This window comes from Manacus vitellinus, unplaced genomic scaffold (assembly GCF_001715985.3).
Source record: "Manacus vitellinus isolate BGI_N305 unplaced genomic scaffold, ASM171598v3 scaffold_1_pilon, whole genome shotgun sequence".
Classification (NCBI taxonomy): domain Eukaryota; kingdom Metazoa; phylum Chordata; class Aves; order Passeriformes; family Pipridae; genus Manacus; species Manacus vitellinus.
Genome location: NW_021939396.1, coordinates 3,193,240 through 3,209,913, shown reverse-complemented (window position 1 = coordinate 3,209,913; position 16,674 = coordinate 3,193,240). Strand labels below are relative to the sequence as shown.

General features: G+C 40.1%; 1 protein-coding gene across 18 annotated transcripts in view; it reads right to left on the bottom strand.

Annotated features, from left to right (window-relative positions):
• The window catches only part of PTK2 (protein tyrosine kinase 2), a 175,635-nt gene that overhangs the window by 77,152 nt on the left and 81,809 nt on the right, over window positions 1-16,674 (bottom strand). For all 18 annotated transcript variants that reach the window (XM_029959399.1, XM_018075708.2, XM_018075722.1 and 15 more), the window contains one exon: window positions 11,809-11,896. In XM_029959399.1, the coding sequence (XP_029815259.1) occupies window positions 11,809-11,896 (88 nt within the window). The remainder of the gene's footprint in view (window positions 1-11,808; window positions 11,897-16,674) is intronic.

The window sequence follows — 16,674 nt, the reverse complement described above, 5'->3', positions numbered from 1 at the left end:
CAAAACCAACAAACAGCCTCCCATGTGAAACAGTCTTCATTTTGAATTTTTCTGGTAACATTTAAAAAGGTTTATCTGATTGAAGGTTAAAAGAAAAAGTCAACCACAAACCACAGACATATATATTTGATAATTCCAATGGCTTTAAGTGATATAAACTGAAAGATGCATTTTCCAGGAAGTCAGGATGTTTTGATTCTGTATTTTCATTCAAAACCATGAGGGTCCCTGAGTGCAGAGAGTCCTGAGTTAGCAAAGTACACAGTCCCTGCCTCCAATGGATGAAACATCTCTAACTTATTAAATAATTTACAAACCACAACGGATAAATTAGGATGAGAGGAAATGGCCTCAGGCTGTACCAGGGGAGGCTTAGACTGGATATTAGGGGAAATATCTTCACTGAAAGGGTGCTCAGGCATTGGAACAGGCTGTCCAGGGAAGTGGTGGAATCAGCATCTCTGGAAGTGTTCAAAAAGAGGATGGATGTGGCACTTGGGGACGTGGTTTAGTGTTGGATCTGGCAGTGATGGGTTAATGGTTGGACTCAATGATACCTGAGGTCTCTTCCAACCTAAATAATTCTATGATTCTATAAATAGCATGACATAATAACTTAGACAATTAAATCCGAACTTCTGGTCATCGGTAAGGACAAGAAACTGGTCCTGCACTAAAACTGTCAGACTCAAGCTCAGAGCAGGGAAATCAGGAATGCAGTTTTCAGGCTCCATGTTACTGCTATAAATGACCTCTGCAACCATACATTGGTGTCAAATATCAGCACAGCACTCCTCATCCTCAGGTCTACATGGGGATATTTCCAGAGGAAGAAACAAACTGTAGATGCAAATTTCTGTATGAGTATAGATCACATATGGATACTCATATTCCAGAAATTCTCCCATCTTTTTCTTGAGAATTCACCTTCATGTACAGCCTAAGTTACTTCATTTAAAAAGCACACTCCTGTTCACAAAATCCCTAGCCAGCCTTACATCCACCCAAATCAAACACTCATTGCCCAGATCACTTATATTTAATTAAACTTTTTTTTTTTTTAGCTAGACTTACAATTTTTTTGAACCATTTAAACAATTTTGCATTACCAGGAAACTTCAGAACTGTTACCCATCCATTCCTTGAGGTATTCAGACACCAAAAAGAACTGGCAGTAGAAAAGCATTTTTTCAGTCCTGACCTATAAAACTTCCCCTTGCAGAAACTATGCTAATTTGAGGCCCACTGTATCATGATCAAATGTGTGTTCATTTATCTCCACAGTTGTTGCCTTGTGGATCCCAGTACTCAAGTACTTCATTTATTAAACTGAACAGCTTAAGAACATCTCCAGTGTCATGCAAACGTGATTTTAAAATGCTGCCAGCCTCACAAAACTACTATTCCATAAATAAAAAAGCAACATTACCAAACATTTTGGGGTTTATTTCCTCGTGCCCTCTGGCTTGTGAGCTTTCACAAATTCCAGTCATGTTTCCCTCAGTTTGACCCTGAAATCACAGGTACCAGAACTGAGGACTAAGAAAATTTAAAAGACCCTCCTTCAGTCCAACATTTTGGAAGAAAAAATAAGTATTTTACATTATAAACACCTATTTATTTTGGTGTTTAAATTCTGGAAGGTATGCAATGAGATTATAAACTTCAGGAAGCCTCTGTCCATAATCTAGGGGTCTAGATTGAGCAGTGTCCTATTACAGATAGCAGAGATAATAAACTGATAGAAGGAATTAATTTTATCTTTTTTCAGAAACCTGCCCGCACACGTTCTTTAACTTTCACTAAGAAAAAAACCCAGCAGATTCAATTTCTACTCCCAGAATACTAATGAGAACATCTCTTATCACCTTTAATTTCGCTTGACTATTCTCTTTGAGATGGCATCAGATCCATGCATGAACTAATGCTCGTGCAGAGGTTAGATAAGAATTTTGTAAGAGGTTCAGCACAACCTCCTAAGGAAAAAGCCTGAACAAATATTAAGTGGAAGAGATACAAGAGATAATTTAATGCTAATTAAGTGCACTGCCACAGGCAGTGTGTTCCTAGAAGTCTTTTGTGTTTGCTCAATTATAACTTTTATTATTATTATTATTGTTGTTAATATAATTGAGAGAAATGAGAATATTTTCTGTCTGTTTCAGACAAAAAAGACCCCACTTTCAAGAGTATAAAGCCTATATACACACAAAGACATAAAAACTGAACTCTTACAGATCTAACAAAACCTATCAGTTTTTTTTTTCTGTTTATTACAAATTCACATGTTAAGAGGGAATGAATCCTGATCCCTGGGGGTTTGGAGATCCTGTTATCTCTGAGTTCATGTTACACCTGCAGAACTGCCCTCCTTGGTGGTACATGCAGACCTTTACTTATGCCTTGGAAATTCAGTTACCAGTGTGCAAGGCCTGGAGGAAGGCTCACGAGTACATCAAGAGATACATCACACACACACACACATATATATAGACACACACACATACTCTATGATAAAACTACATGAAGTCTGTAGTAATCTCAAATACTTCATGGCCCAATATTACAGCAACACAAAGGTGCCAAATTAACAAGGCAAACACCTGGATTTACACCAGGATTATGAATTCAACTGTCACACAGCTGAAAGCCTACATACTTTTAATTTGTTAACAATCAAACCCCCAAAATATGATGCCTGGAGTGAATCACTTGGGTATATGTTGCTTACAACACACCTGCTTCCACTGACTTACTCCTTTTGCATTCCAGCATAATGTGCTTATCTGAACTCACAAGGAAAAATATACTGGAAAACAGTTTAAAGGAGGAGAGAGGCCAAAATAACTTCTTGCTGCAAACTGTGGTGTTGATTTCAAACACCTCTTCCCTCGGATTATTTTTTTTTAAATGTTCTAACAAGTTTAAATCAGATTTACAGTCAAGCAGGTGTATGCTTTGGGGGGAAAAGATTAGTGTACTTAAGTTCCATTAAACATGGTATAATGGAAATGCAAACTGCTCCAGGCTTCCAGATGAGCACTAGGGTAGTGTCAGGGGTAGAGGAAGCAACTGTACCTGCATTTGCTCATTCACAGGCTGGCAAATAAGAATTAAAGTGTGGCCTACACCTCACATTTGGAGCCAACTTCTTGGTCACAACAGCTACAAACAGTGCACTACAAGGAAGGGATGCAAGGTGAGGAAAATAGGAATGCCAAACATAAATGCACCTCTTGGAAGTAGGGAAAGTCTTTAACGTGTTCTGACAAAATAAAAAGGGAAACAAAATTGTCACCCCCACCCCCAACATACAACATCTGTGTTCAGTGAATACATGCTTAGAAAGGGGAGTAGTATTTAAAGCAAACAAGGACTTAGAAGTCCAACACAATCCTCCACCATAACATACTTCCTGACATTCCATGAGAATTCACTTTATTCACTTCCTAGTCTTAACAATATTTTTAAAATATTTTCTATCACTATTCTTCACCTTTTAGCCAGAGCACAGATCTCTCTTCTGTCTCTAGTCATTTGGGCATTAAAAGTTAAAAGACATCATAACAAAAGAAAGGAGGTGAACACTGAACCGTGAACTGAAAAGCTTTTCCCACATGGAAGATGGGCACATAAACACAAGCCCTGTTTCATTTCTGATGTCAGACCTGTAAAATACTTGTTCTTTTACTTGAAGGGGCAAATTACTGACGGTGCCACTTCCAACTCCTCAAAATTTACTAGGAGCTAATGGGCAGTTTCCCAGCTACAGAAATGGGTTGCAAATCCCAGACAGAATAATTTAAAATAAAAACTGGAGACAGGGGGAAACCCGTGCTTGTGAAGATGGAGAAACCAGAGAATAGCCCTGCGCCAGCACACATGATTTAAGGAGAAATCTATCACTGGCCTCGTATTTTCTATACCAGCTGCTACTTTCAAAAGCCATCTGCTTCATTTTCCTGCACACGAGTTTTTTATGCAGCTGCACTATTTCAGAAGAAGGTTCACCCAAGCTGACAAGCAGTTCATAAAAACACCACGCTGGATTTAGATTTCGTTATTAAGAACAAGAGTAAAATAATTCTCAACTTAGTAAATGCTTTCCGGGAGTTTAGGGATTTAAAAAAAAACCCTGTGTACTGTGTCTTAAAAAGATATTTTAGGTTTAAATTCGTTTATAGCCTTAGAAATTATTAAATAAAATGATCAAACTTCACACTGAGTTTTCAAGTGTAAATACTGTGGAAATTCTTTAGCAACAGTACTATCAAATGATGTCTCAAAAAGGGCAAATACCAATAATTAGCCACTACACTAGCTCTGCCAGCTCATTTAATGGTACCAAGAAATTTCCCACAGGATAATCTCCAATTTTTCAGGAGGACAGTTTAAAAATAAGCAATCTATTTTTCTGGCTTTTCTTTCAATGTCTATGACCTACTTACACAACTTAGTCCTTTTTTAATTTATTTTTTTCCCCCAAATTTGCATTGCTTTGAAAACTGCATTTATAGAACCCTTCAGTGATTAAGTACCCCCTGAAGAGTTAAGTGCATAACCAAAAAAATCATCATCACAACATATAAGATATTAGATAAGCAAACAAAGAAACAAAATGTCCTCTGTACTCCATTTAGTATATAGCACATGAATAGTAATTATAACCATTTAATGAAGCATGGAAAACAAAGATTTACATTACATCATTTTCTCATTATCCATTTGTTCTATACAGATATTGGTAGCTGGTGCTTTTATATATTCAGAAATTACGTACTTCTGTTTAGCTGGTGTCATTTATACTAAAAAAATACAATTCCTCTTAATCATCCTGTATACACAATAGTTTATTTATTCTCAGTAATTTATCTTACTTTGTTTTCAACAGCTCAGGTGTGTTCTAGCTCTTTCTTCTAAACATTAAATTTTCTACCACTGGCAGGTGATTCTATGTTTGGTTTTGTATGTTGTAATTCTACCTCAGCCACAGAGGCTGAATTCAGCCAGGATCTTTGTTTCACACTAACACACAACACTTCTGGTGACATCTATCCTACCAAAATCCAAAGACATTCCTGTAATTTACCAATTCCAGCCTTTGTAACATGAAAGACCAGAATACCTCAATATATCCATGGGAAAAGCTGATTTTCTACTTATAAGGAACTACATAAGGGACCACTTATGTGACAGAACAAAAACTGAAGTATAGAGCACACTTGTTTTCATCACAATTTCCTAACCAAAATGAAAGATGTGTCTCTATCCTGCACTTGCAGCAGGTGCCACACACAAATCCACCATGATCCATGACACGGCTCTTCCGTGGTATCCCATCAGACTGAACTATCTGAAATATTCTGTGGTTTCCAGAGTAACCCTTCTTATAGCATTCAATACACCACAGAAATGCTGCAGTGTACCCCGGGACACACATCACTGGGTCAGTGTGGAACAGTCACCCAGTGTAACTGCTCATATCTCATCACCAAACTGTAAAAGGAGGTGGCTCCTCCATCCTTGTTTCCCAACAGCAAGTTCTTGCAGGACACTGAATTTTCATCCCTACAAAATCAAAATAACCAGTTTGAAAGAAGAGGATCTCAACCTACAGCTTCAGAAATCTGATGCAGAATCAACCCTGTAAGATTTGTGCCTCATCTGTTCTGAATGAAGCCCCAGATGCACAAAAGCCCAAGGCCTGCTCCTAATGTCATCAGTATTTTTAGGAGCCACCTTAATGATCATAATGGTAGTTTTTAAAATACACACAGGAGGGAAACACATATGTGTTTCCACCCCTATTTACCCATCTGATAATATTAGACTTGCTACAGGAGATAAGTCAACATTAGGGAAAATTAGGGCTTTGGCCTCATCTAGGGGAGTTAAAAGCCCAGATCCAGTATCAGGATAACATTCATCTGCCATCTGCCCTCAGCTGCTCCTCCTCCTCTTCTCCCAAGGTCACAGTCTCTGTATTATCTAGAGGTGATCTTTGACATCTCTAACCAATTTTGGAAGCTCCTCTGTTAATAATAAGGGCATTAGAGATGGGCTGGGGGGGAAACCAACTTCTGAGGAGGCATTGTTAGGGACAGGCTGGCTAAAAACGACCCCGTCTGTCCGAGTGGGCCGAGCTCCAGATGTCACTGCAAGGGACGCTGCTGCTGCCTCACAGACCTTCCACAAAGTAGGACTATACTCCTGGGAGCCATACAGGGCTCAGCCTACTAAGCAGGCCTTGCTCTCAGCTAATTTTATACTTCTCTCCGACACGGCATATTGATTTTCCAGAACAAATGAGTCCAAGCATCAGTGTGAATCAACTTTTTTGGGTTTTGGTTGTGGGTGTTTTTTGGTTTGGTTTGTTGTTTTTTTTTTGTTATATACAACCTAATACACTAATTGGAGAAACATTTTGTACCAGACCACTAACAAAGACATTACCCTCACGTCAGTACATGGGAACCTGTCCCAAGCATCTTAAATTTATCATGTTGGATTAAGAGCAACTCACATATGACTGCAAAAGAGCCCACAAGGATTATTTTCACCACTCTGTCTGACAGGTGGAAATTTTAAACCAAAGCAGCCTTTTCTCTTTGGCCTGAGCTTGGCTAACCATTGAAGAGGTGTTAAGGAACAGGAGTAAGTTTTACATTCCTACCACACAGCACTGCTAAGGGAAGGCAGACACTGGGGCACACAACATTTGGGAGATAACCAAAGTAGCTCCACAACTATACAAACAGCAAAGCCTAAAACAAGAACATCAGCAAAGTTCTGAAAGTGTAAATCAATTTTTTTATGTAAAAAATAAGTACTTTATGGGGCAGTGTGAATTTCAGCAACTTCAGAAACCTACCCCTGTCAAGGAAATCTCACTTAAAATTGCCTTTGCAAGCTGTAAGGAGCAGACAAGATGCCCAGTTTGACTTACATATTTTTTAAAAAATTGTATTTTTTTATTATCTTTTTAAGCAGCTGCAATTCTTACATTTATTGCCACCTCCCTGTAGGGCACAGTTTATGTGTCAGCCATTAACTCTTCCTGAAAGATCTGGTTTGATTTTTTGTTGTTGTTTTAAACAGGCTGCCAACATCATGAAAAACGACAGCTTTTCTCCCTGTGTCCTTGATTTCCCTCAAAGCTTTTCCTGTCAAAGTCATTTGCTTTAGGTCTCCTATTTTTATTAGGATATAAGAGATGTTGTTATTTAATTAGGTTAAAGAGTCTAATTCCCAGCCTGCATTTCAAATTACATCTCAGGCACCTAAAGCCTTATAAAACTTTAATCATTAAGTTATTACAGTAACTGCTTGGACTTAAAATTTCCTACATGTCAGGGACAGAGTTATAAAAATAATTTAATTTGCATGATGTATTTATCTGCCACAATATAAAGAGATTTTTCATGTAATGAAATACATTTTAAGCAAGAGCATTATTTTTACAGACACTACAGAGATAGAGCAAGAAAATGCCATTGGTCTACAAGAAACTTTGCCTCTTCTTTTTAGAGAATCTTTTTTCTACCTTTTTTTTTAATAAGAAAAAGTATAACTTTTATCTTCTCTTTTTAAAAACAGTTTTCCTATAAAAATGAACCTTGTACTTGTCTGATGAGACATACAGCCCTTGTGGCACAGAATTCAGCTCCATTTTTCTCTTGTGCATTACACAAACTTTGGCTCATTTTAAAAAGCAAATTCAAAACACAGTTCAGTCCTATGGTCTCCTTTATTATATATTATATATATGAACATCTCCAGGGCAGCTCCACACTGCAGGCTAAAAGAGGCAGCAGAGACTAATTCTACACGGATAAAAACAACCTTTTCTTCTTTGTTGGGATCTAAAAAACCCCAAAAAGTTACTTTAAAAGTCTTCTGTTTGAAGCACAAGGACACCAACAATGGAACAGCTGATGCCCAAGAGCTGCCCCCACCCCCCTGTACAGATGCTTACTCCCTTTTCATCAAGGGATAAACCATCTCCAATTACTGCAGGCTAACATGTTATTCAAGGATAAATGTGTGCAGGCTCTTGTCCCACAATAAAAGGAAGGCAATTCAAGTAGCTTACGTCTGATTCTCATTATAAGAATGCTTTAAAAAGCCATATTCTATCTCAATTTGAGATATGGCTTTCGTTCCTCACTCAGCCACTAAGGCAAAAGAGAGAAGCCTGTTTTCTTTATTTCCACTTCCCAACAGCCATGTCACTGGGACAGAGGGAATGGAAGACACTCACAGTGAATTTCACCAACACTTACCTAAAGCAACCACAAGTGCTCCCAAAAAGCACAAGAAAAAGAGGAAGTTCCACTTTCATTACTCAAAAACTACGATTTTTTTATTCTCCTTTTGTACCTTTACGGTCATTTCCTCTGAAAAATGTTAAAAAATCATATAACAACCAGCTATCTTTAGTCTTTTGAGATTTACAAAAGAGTCAACAGAACACATGAACACACACACACAAAAAGGATGTTAGTTCTTGATAAAACTCACAGTATTTTGAGTCAGGAACCCTTTGTAGTTCACGTTTAAGGGTTTGGGGGTGGGACTGGAGCTCACTTTGGTTCAGGTTTGGGTTATTCAATATCAGGGGACACAACTGAAGGCTGGCACGTAAAATCTGTGCAGTGAGCATCTGCCAACTGTGCACGCAACCATAAATCTGGCTTCTCCTGATTTTTGAATACTTCAGCCCCACAATTCCAACAGCACTGGGTGGGATCCAATTTGCCTAATTTGGCTGAAATTGTAAGCAGTTGGGCCCAAGGGAGTAATGCAGTCAATGCAGAATCACCACCTAAATGCTCCAGTGATGGAAAAAAGAGAAGACACACCTGAAGACCTGCCACTCACTACCCTTGACACCCGCCAAAGAGAGTGGGAACAAAACAGAAAGACACAGTTTTAGCATTAGTCTGTTGATCAGAGCTCTCAACTGGGATTTAAAATGACATGACCTGAACACACAACTCCTCCAGTCAAGGGGAATGACTCCACACATCAGCCTCTCCCCCATCTCTGAGCACAGCCTGAGCACAGGATCCTTCAGCGCACCACGTGGCACCAATGTTAGCAGGACTGATTCTGATGTTATTAACAAGTTGTGTGGGTTTCTCCCTGCACACACAGTGATTTTAATCCCTTGCTGTACAGATTGCAGACCAGGGGCACTCTGTGAAAGGTCTCATTAAGTGCCCTGCTTTATACTTCCAATTAGAGCAGCTCACGCCCACCGCAGATGGCAGAGCGACCGCCGCGATCGCAGCACGTCAAGCCACAAACACGGGCACCAGGTCTTGATCTGTTCAAGACTCTTGGAAATAAAGAACATGCAAAAGCAAAGAAAGGTCACAGGAATCCTTAAAACAATCAAAAACAAGGACAAAATAACGACTTGACGTATTAAGTCCAAGATGAGAAGCCTGAAACGCACGGATTTACACAGGGCAGCACTCCCGCTGCAGTGAATGGGAGAAGTCATGCATGTGGAGGCACAAACGTGTGCCAGTTTGGGGTTTAACAGCCTGGTGATTGTGGTTTGGGTGAACTGGGTAAATAAACTGTGTCTGTTGACAGCGATTCATGTAACATTTTGTTATCCTTACAAAATGTTCTGTGCCTTTCTGGAAGATGAAGATCACTTGAGGATTTAAACTTTCAGCTTCTCCTTCAACAGTGCTGCTGCTCTGCAGCTCATATTCAAGAAAATAATTTCATTTCCAAAATCCACAGGTGACAGGTTACCATGTTTCTTTTCCTTCCCCATGAACTTTTTAATGTGATGCTGTACATTTTTAATAAGACAGACAACATGTGGATGTTACCAAGTCAGCAATAGGTTCCCAGTCTCATCTTGAAAAAAAAGTCACAGGCAGCATCCGGTCCTCAAAAAAATCTTTTTCTCATTTTTTTCTCATTTATAACACACAAGGCAATTTATTTGACTTTCACATCTACAAAAAACAACTCGACCAACAGAACACTGTCTGTTGGATTTTTTTAAACTGTGTAACTTAGTCCTATGTTCATTATCTTTAGCAGTTAGTTCTGTGCAGAAAGCTCAAGATATCTACGTATGCACATAGAATTTCTGTACATTCAATTTTTCTTGCCTAAATACAACATGAAGTATCTGACTGAGAGCTGTGGTTAGCAAAAGAGGATGCTAAAATGCTGCATGAATGACACGGGAACAGAATGTGAAAAATCATCTTTCCTTGTTTTTTTTCACCCCCCCCTCTGTTGTAGGTCTGGCTTATGACACAGTGTTACTGCCAAAATTCTTCTCTTGCCTTTTTTTAATATGTCAGTGGTGCTGCCTTAACACTTTACCAGATAAAAGTAATTGTCCTAATTTAACCAAGAGGCCAAGTGAGGTTTATGGAGCGAAACAGAATCATGGATAGAGAATGACAGCTCTGAGAAGTTCTGCACCTGGTTTCCATGACAACGGAGCCCCAAATACCTTGCAGCACCCCAAAACAAAGAACTGAATTTAGAAATACCTCATGATAAGGTGAAGAAAAAAGGGGAAGAGAAAATAAGTGGGATGGTGTGCAGAGCAAGGAGACAAGAACCTCTGATCTTCACTTTATAACAGAACTGGGATTCAGGGCACTGTCAGACACACACAGGTCTCAGCTTTGCCTATCAAATCACCTTCACAAACCTTCTTGCTATTCTGAGCCACTTGATCTGTTTCTAATGATATCTCCAAATTTAATTAGAATGTTAACAAATATTCCTGTGGCATTTCAGATTCCCTGCCTGAAGGAAACACTTCTCTGAGGCAGAAGTGACAGGGCACTGCAGGCTTGCCAAGTATTGGAACAGGTAAGTGATGGAGTTCAGGAAATCAGTTTGGACCTCATCACCCACTTCTGCCTCACAGGAAACACAGATCTCCTGTGTTTAAAGCCAGTATGAAGGAAGTCACTTCCTGCTAAAGGAATAAGGAACATGATTTTGTTTTTTCTACAAGAGCCCCTGGCAGTACTAAAAAGTTGCCAAAATCCACACATCTTTAGGCTGAAACCACATATCACAAAGGTCAGTTAAACTACAATGCTAAGTCCAGAGAAGCACTGCAGAAGAATTGTCTTCTGGGAAGTCCATCATATATCAATACAAAAATTGCATTACACAGTAAAAAAAATAAAATATTCCTGTCTTCACCTAAGACAGGAACATGTGGGTACAACTGTGCTTGTTAAAGTTAGGGGACACGGTAACCATTCTAGTCCTGACGCCCCTAAAAGATATCCCCACAAAGTTTTACAGCGAGCTTCTCAGTCTAAAATCAGATTAAAATCATTTAACTGAATGAAATTAAAATTTAGGTGCTTAATTTATATAAGCTTTGACTATTATACAGTTCTAGTGATCCATAAGAGAGCCTCAAACCAGGAAAATAACCTAACAATATAAGCAGAGTGAATATTTGACGGTTTGTAGTGAAATTGTCACTTATTTACGCTTGCAAAAATGAAAAACTTCAACAATTTCATAAAGTGTGAATTAACTGTAAGAAGCCAGTGGAACAACAGTCAATTTTATCTGAGTTAAGACAACTGCACAATTACCTTGTCCTTGGAAAATATTCCTCACTGCTTCCCAAGGAGAAAGGTGTCATGGGCTTTGTGCCCTTTCTGCTTTATGGATGCAACCTTAAATTTTTTCCAGTTTCTGTTTCCACAGTGATGTGTCACCCACAAAAACAAATCCAGAGTCTTCCAAACGGAGCAAAATCAGCAAAAGACAAAGTAGTAGAACTCAACATACCTGCTGATAGAAAAAATTTAGAGTGGGTTTGTCCTCAGTGAACTGGTTTAGAAATCCTTTTGGCAAATACCGAATTCTTAATTCATATCTGAAAAGCAAGAAGAAGAGAATTAGAACTGCTGAGCAACAAATGACAGTTAAGATTTACTCACATATTAAAGATGCCTTCAAACTTTCTTAAAAGTAAGGATAAAATCAAAACAAATTTAGAATTTCTAAGTAGTGCAAAATTTCCTCCGACTAATCAAGAGAACTAACCTGGAATTTACCTGTACCTGCCACTTCATACAGATGTTTACAAAGGACCTTTGTAACAGAAGCAAACAGAGCCCTGCTGCCTTCTCAGAGCTTCAGAGAGGACAGAAACATCAGGAGCAGATAAAGCTCCAAATCCATGGGAAGGGAGGCCCCAATTAGGTGACAACAGTAGATGAGCTGCCAGAACCACTAACAAGACCTCTGGCAACAGCTTTTATCTCTGGTTATCACAAGCAGATACTTAAAACACTGATCTGCTGCTCCAAGAGTGGCAAACACTGTCACTCCCCAGGGAGCCACATCCTACAGACAGAACAAGGAACAGGACTCTGCTCCTACGCTGAGTGATCTCTAATATTCACCTCTGAATTTTCCATGGGTTTTGAAGGGATTTCTCCATATAAGAGGTTTCCTGCTCCCTTATTCATCGTCAGGACACACACAAAAGCCCAAGAAACCAGTTTTCAACCTGACAACCACACTGTTCAAGTTAACAGTACACCACAAGTGAGGGAATTCAAAATGAGCTTTGATCCATGACTACATAAATCAGTGTCCTTTCTCAAACCAAAACTTCTGCTTCCAACCCCTAAATTTAGTATTATTGCTTGTCCTGTGGTAACAGACCACAATGTTTGACACACTGCTTGCTTCCTCCTCTGACACATTCCTTCAATGAAATTCTGATAATAAATGTCTCCCTCCCTTTGGCTGTGCCAGTACAGCATATCCTAAATAACACTCTTTACAGTCCTTCCCAAAATAAGTATATTTAACAATCTACTTATGATAAGAGCACATATTACAACATTTCACTCTGTTGGTTTCAACAGGACAAGAACCTCTTTTCAGCAACTGATTTGGCTGCCTGTTAACAAGATTTATATGGGGACTGGGTAAAAAGTTACTAGGAATAAGTGCTGCTTAGGATTCCACTGCAAGCAGAAGTTGCAATATTCTTATTTGCTATGAAATCCTTGAAAATAAATTGTCCTGTTAGAAACTGTTAAAATAAGGAAAACATTTGGAAACTGTAAACACATGCACACACTGTATACAAATCAGGGATACTTAGAGGGATGTTTTTTGTAGTATGGCAATTTATTTCATAATTACTTTGCACAGAAAACATGTTCTTAAATTAAGGAGTCTTCAGGCTGTAGGATATACAGGGAAGGTTGAGAACACCTGAGAGAGAGTAGATTTAGAATATAATAAGGAAGAAATGTTTTGTGATGAGGGTGATGAGACACTGCACCAGGCTGCCCAGAGAAGCTGTGGCTGCCCCATCTCTGGAAGTGTTCAAGGCCAGGCTGGATGGGGCTTGGAGCAACCTGGGATAGTGGAAGGTGTCCCTGCCCATGGCAGGGGGGCTGGAGTAGACAATCCTTAAAAAGGTCCTTCTCAATCCAAACCATTCTCTGATACAACACAGCCGTGTATTAACAGAAACATTCCAAGTCAGAGTTAAGACAAACCTTCACAAATTAGTCTAACCTGTGAAGGCTCACAGAATCACCCTCTATTGCCCATCAGCCTGTATGTTCCATGACACCGTACACATATCTAATTATTCCCTAAAATTTTAGGTATCAGCCAAACTGTACCTCCAGGTATTTACATGCCAGTGAGAGAAGGCAGCATGAGCACATTGTCCACCTGCAGAAAAGTAAAACCTCCCCCATTGCCTGATTCTGACTTATCCACTAAAATCTACTGCTGGACACCACTGCAGAGACTGACGTGGAATAAAACAGGTCTGTGTAAAAGAATTACTTGCTTAGTTTTTTGAGGGGGTCCAGTGCATTTTAGAATCACAGAATCATTAAGGTTGGAAAAGACCTTAAAGATCACTGAGTCCAACACTCAATGCAGCACCACCACCAGGTTTCACCACTAAACCGTGTCCTCAACTGCCACATCCACATGTTTTTTGAACACTTCCAGGGATGGTGATTCCATCACTTCCCTGGGCAGCCTGTTCCAGTGCATGACTGCCCTTACAGCGAAGCAACTGTTCCCAATATCCAACCTAAACCTCCCCTGGAGCACAGGTCTGATGAGGAGCGGCTGAGGGAGCTGTGGGAGCTCAGCCTGGAGAAAAGGAGGCTCAGGGAGGACCTTACTGCTCTCAACAACTACCTGAGAGGAGGTTGTGGCCAGGTGGCGTTGGTCTCTCTTCTCCCAGGTAACAAGTGTTAGGACAAGAGAACACAGTCTCATGTTGCACCAGGAGCAGTTTAGACTGGATTGGATTTTACAAAATTGGATACTGGATATTAGGAAAAATTTATTCATGGAGAAGGGCTGTCAAACACTGGAACAGGCTGCTCAGGGAGGGATTTAAAAGACATGTAGATGTGGCACTTGAGGACACGGATTAGTGGTGGCCTGGGTAGTGCTGCATTAAAGGTTGGACTTGATGATCTTAGAGGTCTCTTCCAACGCAAACAATTCTGTGATTCTAGGAAGCAGAACACCATTACTCTCTGGGATAAAGAGGAAAAGCAATCTCTCTCCTTTAGAGGGACTTGTCTTCTTACCCGAGCAGCTGTGAGAAGTGCTGCTTTTTGCAACAGGATCTCATGAGAAAATCAGGTTAAAGCAAACCAGCTTGGCTGGGACAGTCACCTCAGGTGACCTTCATTACCTATTTATACCCTAATCTCTGACGAGGCCTATGGGAATAAAGAAGCTGACTTCCAAAGGCCAGCTCAAGGATGGGCTTGATTTCAATACCCTCTAAATTTCCTGTCTTTGAAGTGCAGCCAAGTGATGAGGATGACAAGTCCCTCACTAACCAGGCCTACTTTTGGAGCAAGTATCTCAGCTGCTGACGACCTCCCTCATGTTTGATAAATTATTACTTGAAGATCACTATCCTACTTAACTGCTCTGCACCTATACTGGGGTACAGAAGCACTCTGACACACAGTGAGCCTCCACTCAGACCTCAGAAAGGTGGGAATCCATATGGTTCACAAGTGGTACAGTGAAGTGACCCTTCCACAGCACAGTGAACATCACTGAGCAGTTCTGGGGGCTTCCCTCTGAGTAACAAGCACTACTTGGGCAGCTGGTGGAGCCAAAAAAGAAAGGATGGTCCAACTCTTAATACTTTGAGTCACTGAAAGAAATAATCCCACCAGTCCCAACCACATAGGTTGCCTCCAGCAGGTTCTGATTCAGTTCACATCAACAAGAAAGGAACCAGAAGAGAGCAGATGGGAACAAAAAGGGGCGGACAAAGGAGAAGCCCTGTGTGAGTTTAATGAACTGGATCGGCTCACTGGAGGATTAGACAGGCTTAAAGCTCATAGGACTGCATAACTGGAAGCAAGAGAAGGGAGAAGACACACTGTGGAGAGGAGGGGGACAGAGCTGTTGATCAATTTAGCCCCCTCGTGAAACTGTCCCGCAGGTGGTCTGGCCTTTGTGTCTGTGGTGCCAGGGCTTTTGTCTCACAGCTACCAAAACTTACAGCCCAGGACTGCTGAGCACTGGGGTGTCTTCTACCTGTTAGAGCCAAAGCAGGAATGTCACCTGGTCACGAGGACCTGCTTTACAAACCTTAACTACGGAACCAGGAGGTGTCTACCCTGTGGGGAACACACTATGTTCCGAGACATACAACTTGTTTCTTGAACCTCTTGGCATTCCCTTTGTGGGGCAAAAAAGGCCAGCAAAAGGAACAGTGCTCTGACACACAGCAATTCTGGAGACATAGAGGAAACTACCTGTGACTGCTGTTTAAGGCTCAGTATTGCAAAAAATGATGAGGGTTGATGCTATCTATGATTTAAGAGTTCCTCATCCTGCTAACCTGGTTCCCCCACCTGTAATCCTCATCTGTACCCAGAGGTAAAGATGAAGGTTAATGGAGGAAGGCTCTTTTACCTCTCCTCCCCTTGCCCTTGGCAAGATCCAATCATTCAAATAAAAGTAATATTACAAGTGAAGAGGAATTTCCTCAATAAAAATGTGAGTTTAACACATGCCTTACTGGCATAAATGCTAAGAGGAAACCTGAAGCAGACCGATCCATTCCAGTCTTTATTGCCTTAAAAAGCTCTGGGATTTTGTTTGTATTTTACTTGTCACCTGGGATCACCTCACATGCACAGGTATACAGGCCTTCAGACAAGCAAAAGTTTAAGTAACAGCTACAGTTTATGCTACTGAAAGTTAAACCTAACAGCAGCAGGGTTACTGCAATTCAGTAATGAATAGAACCCTCAGACTGCATCTGGAAGACTACAGTTATTCTGAAGCAATTACATGGAATTACACTCAAATTATACAATGCTTCTATAGTGCTAAATCTTGCACAGCTCAAAGAAATAAGTCAGTATTACCCAGTGTGACATAAACTACAGCAGACTCAAGAAGACTTATTTCCTGAACAAACTACTACAAACAAACAAGTAATTATAACTCTGATCATTTCTGGCAGCATGATTTAGAGCCATTAGGAATTTTGTGATACTGGACAGAATTATGTTCATAGCCAGAGAGTAAAATAAAATGGAAACAGGATATTTGGTTTGATACAGTTAACTAGCATAAACATTCCTAGAGTAAACATACAGTGACAATGCAGAGACAGGC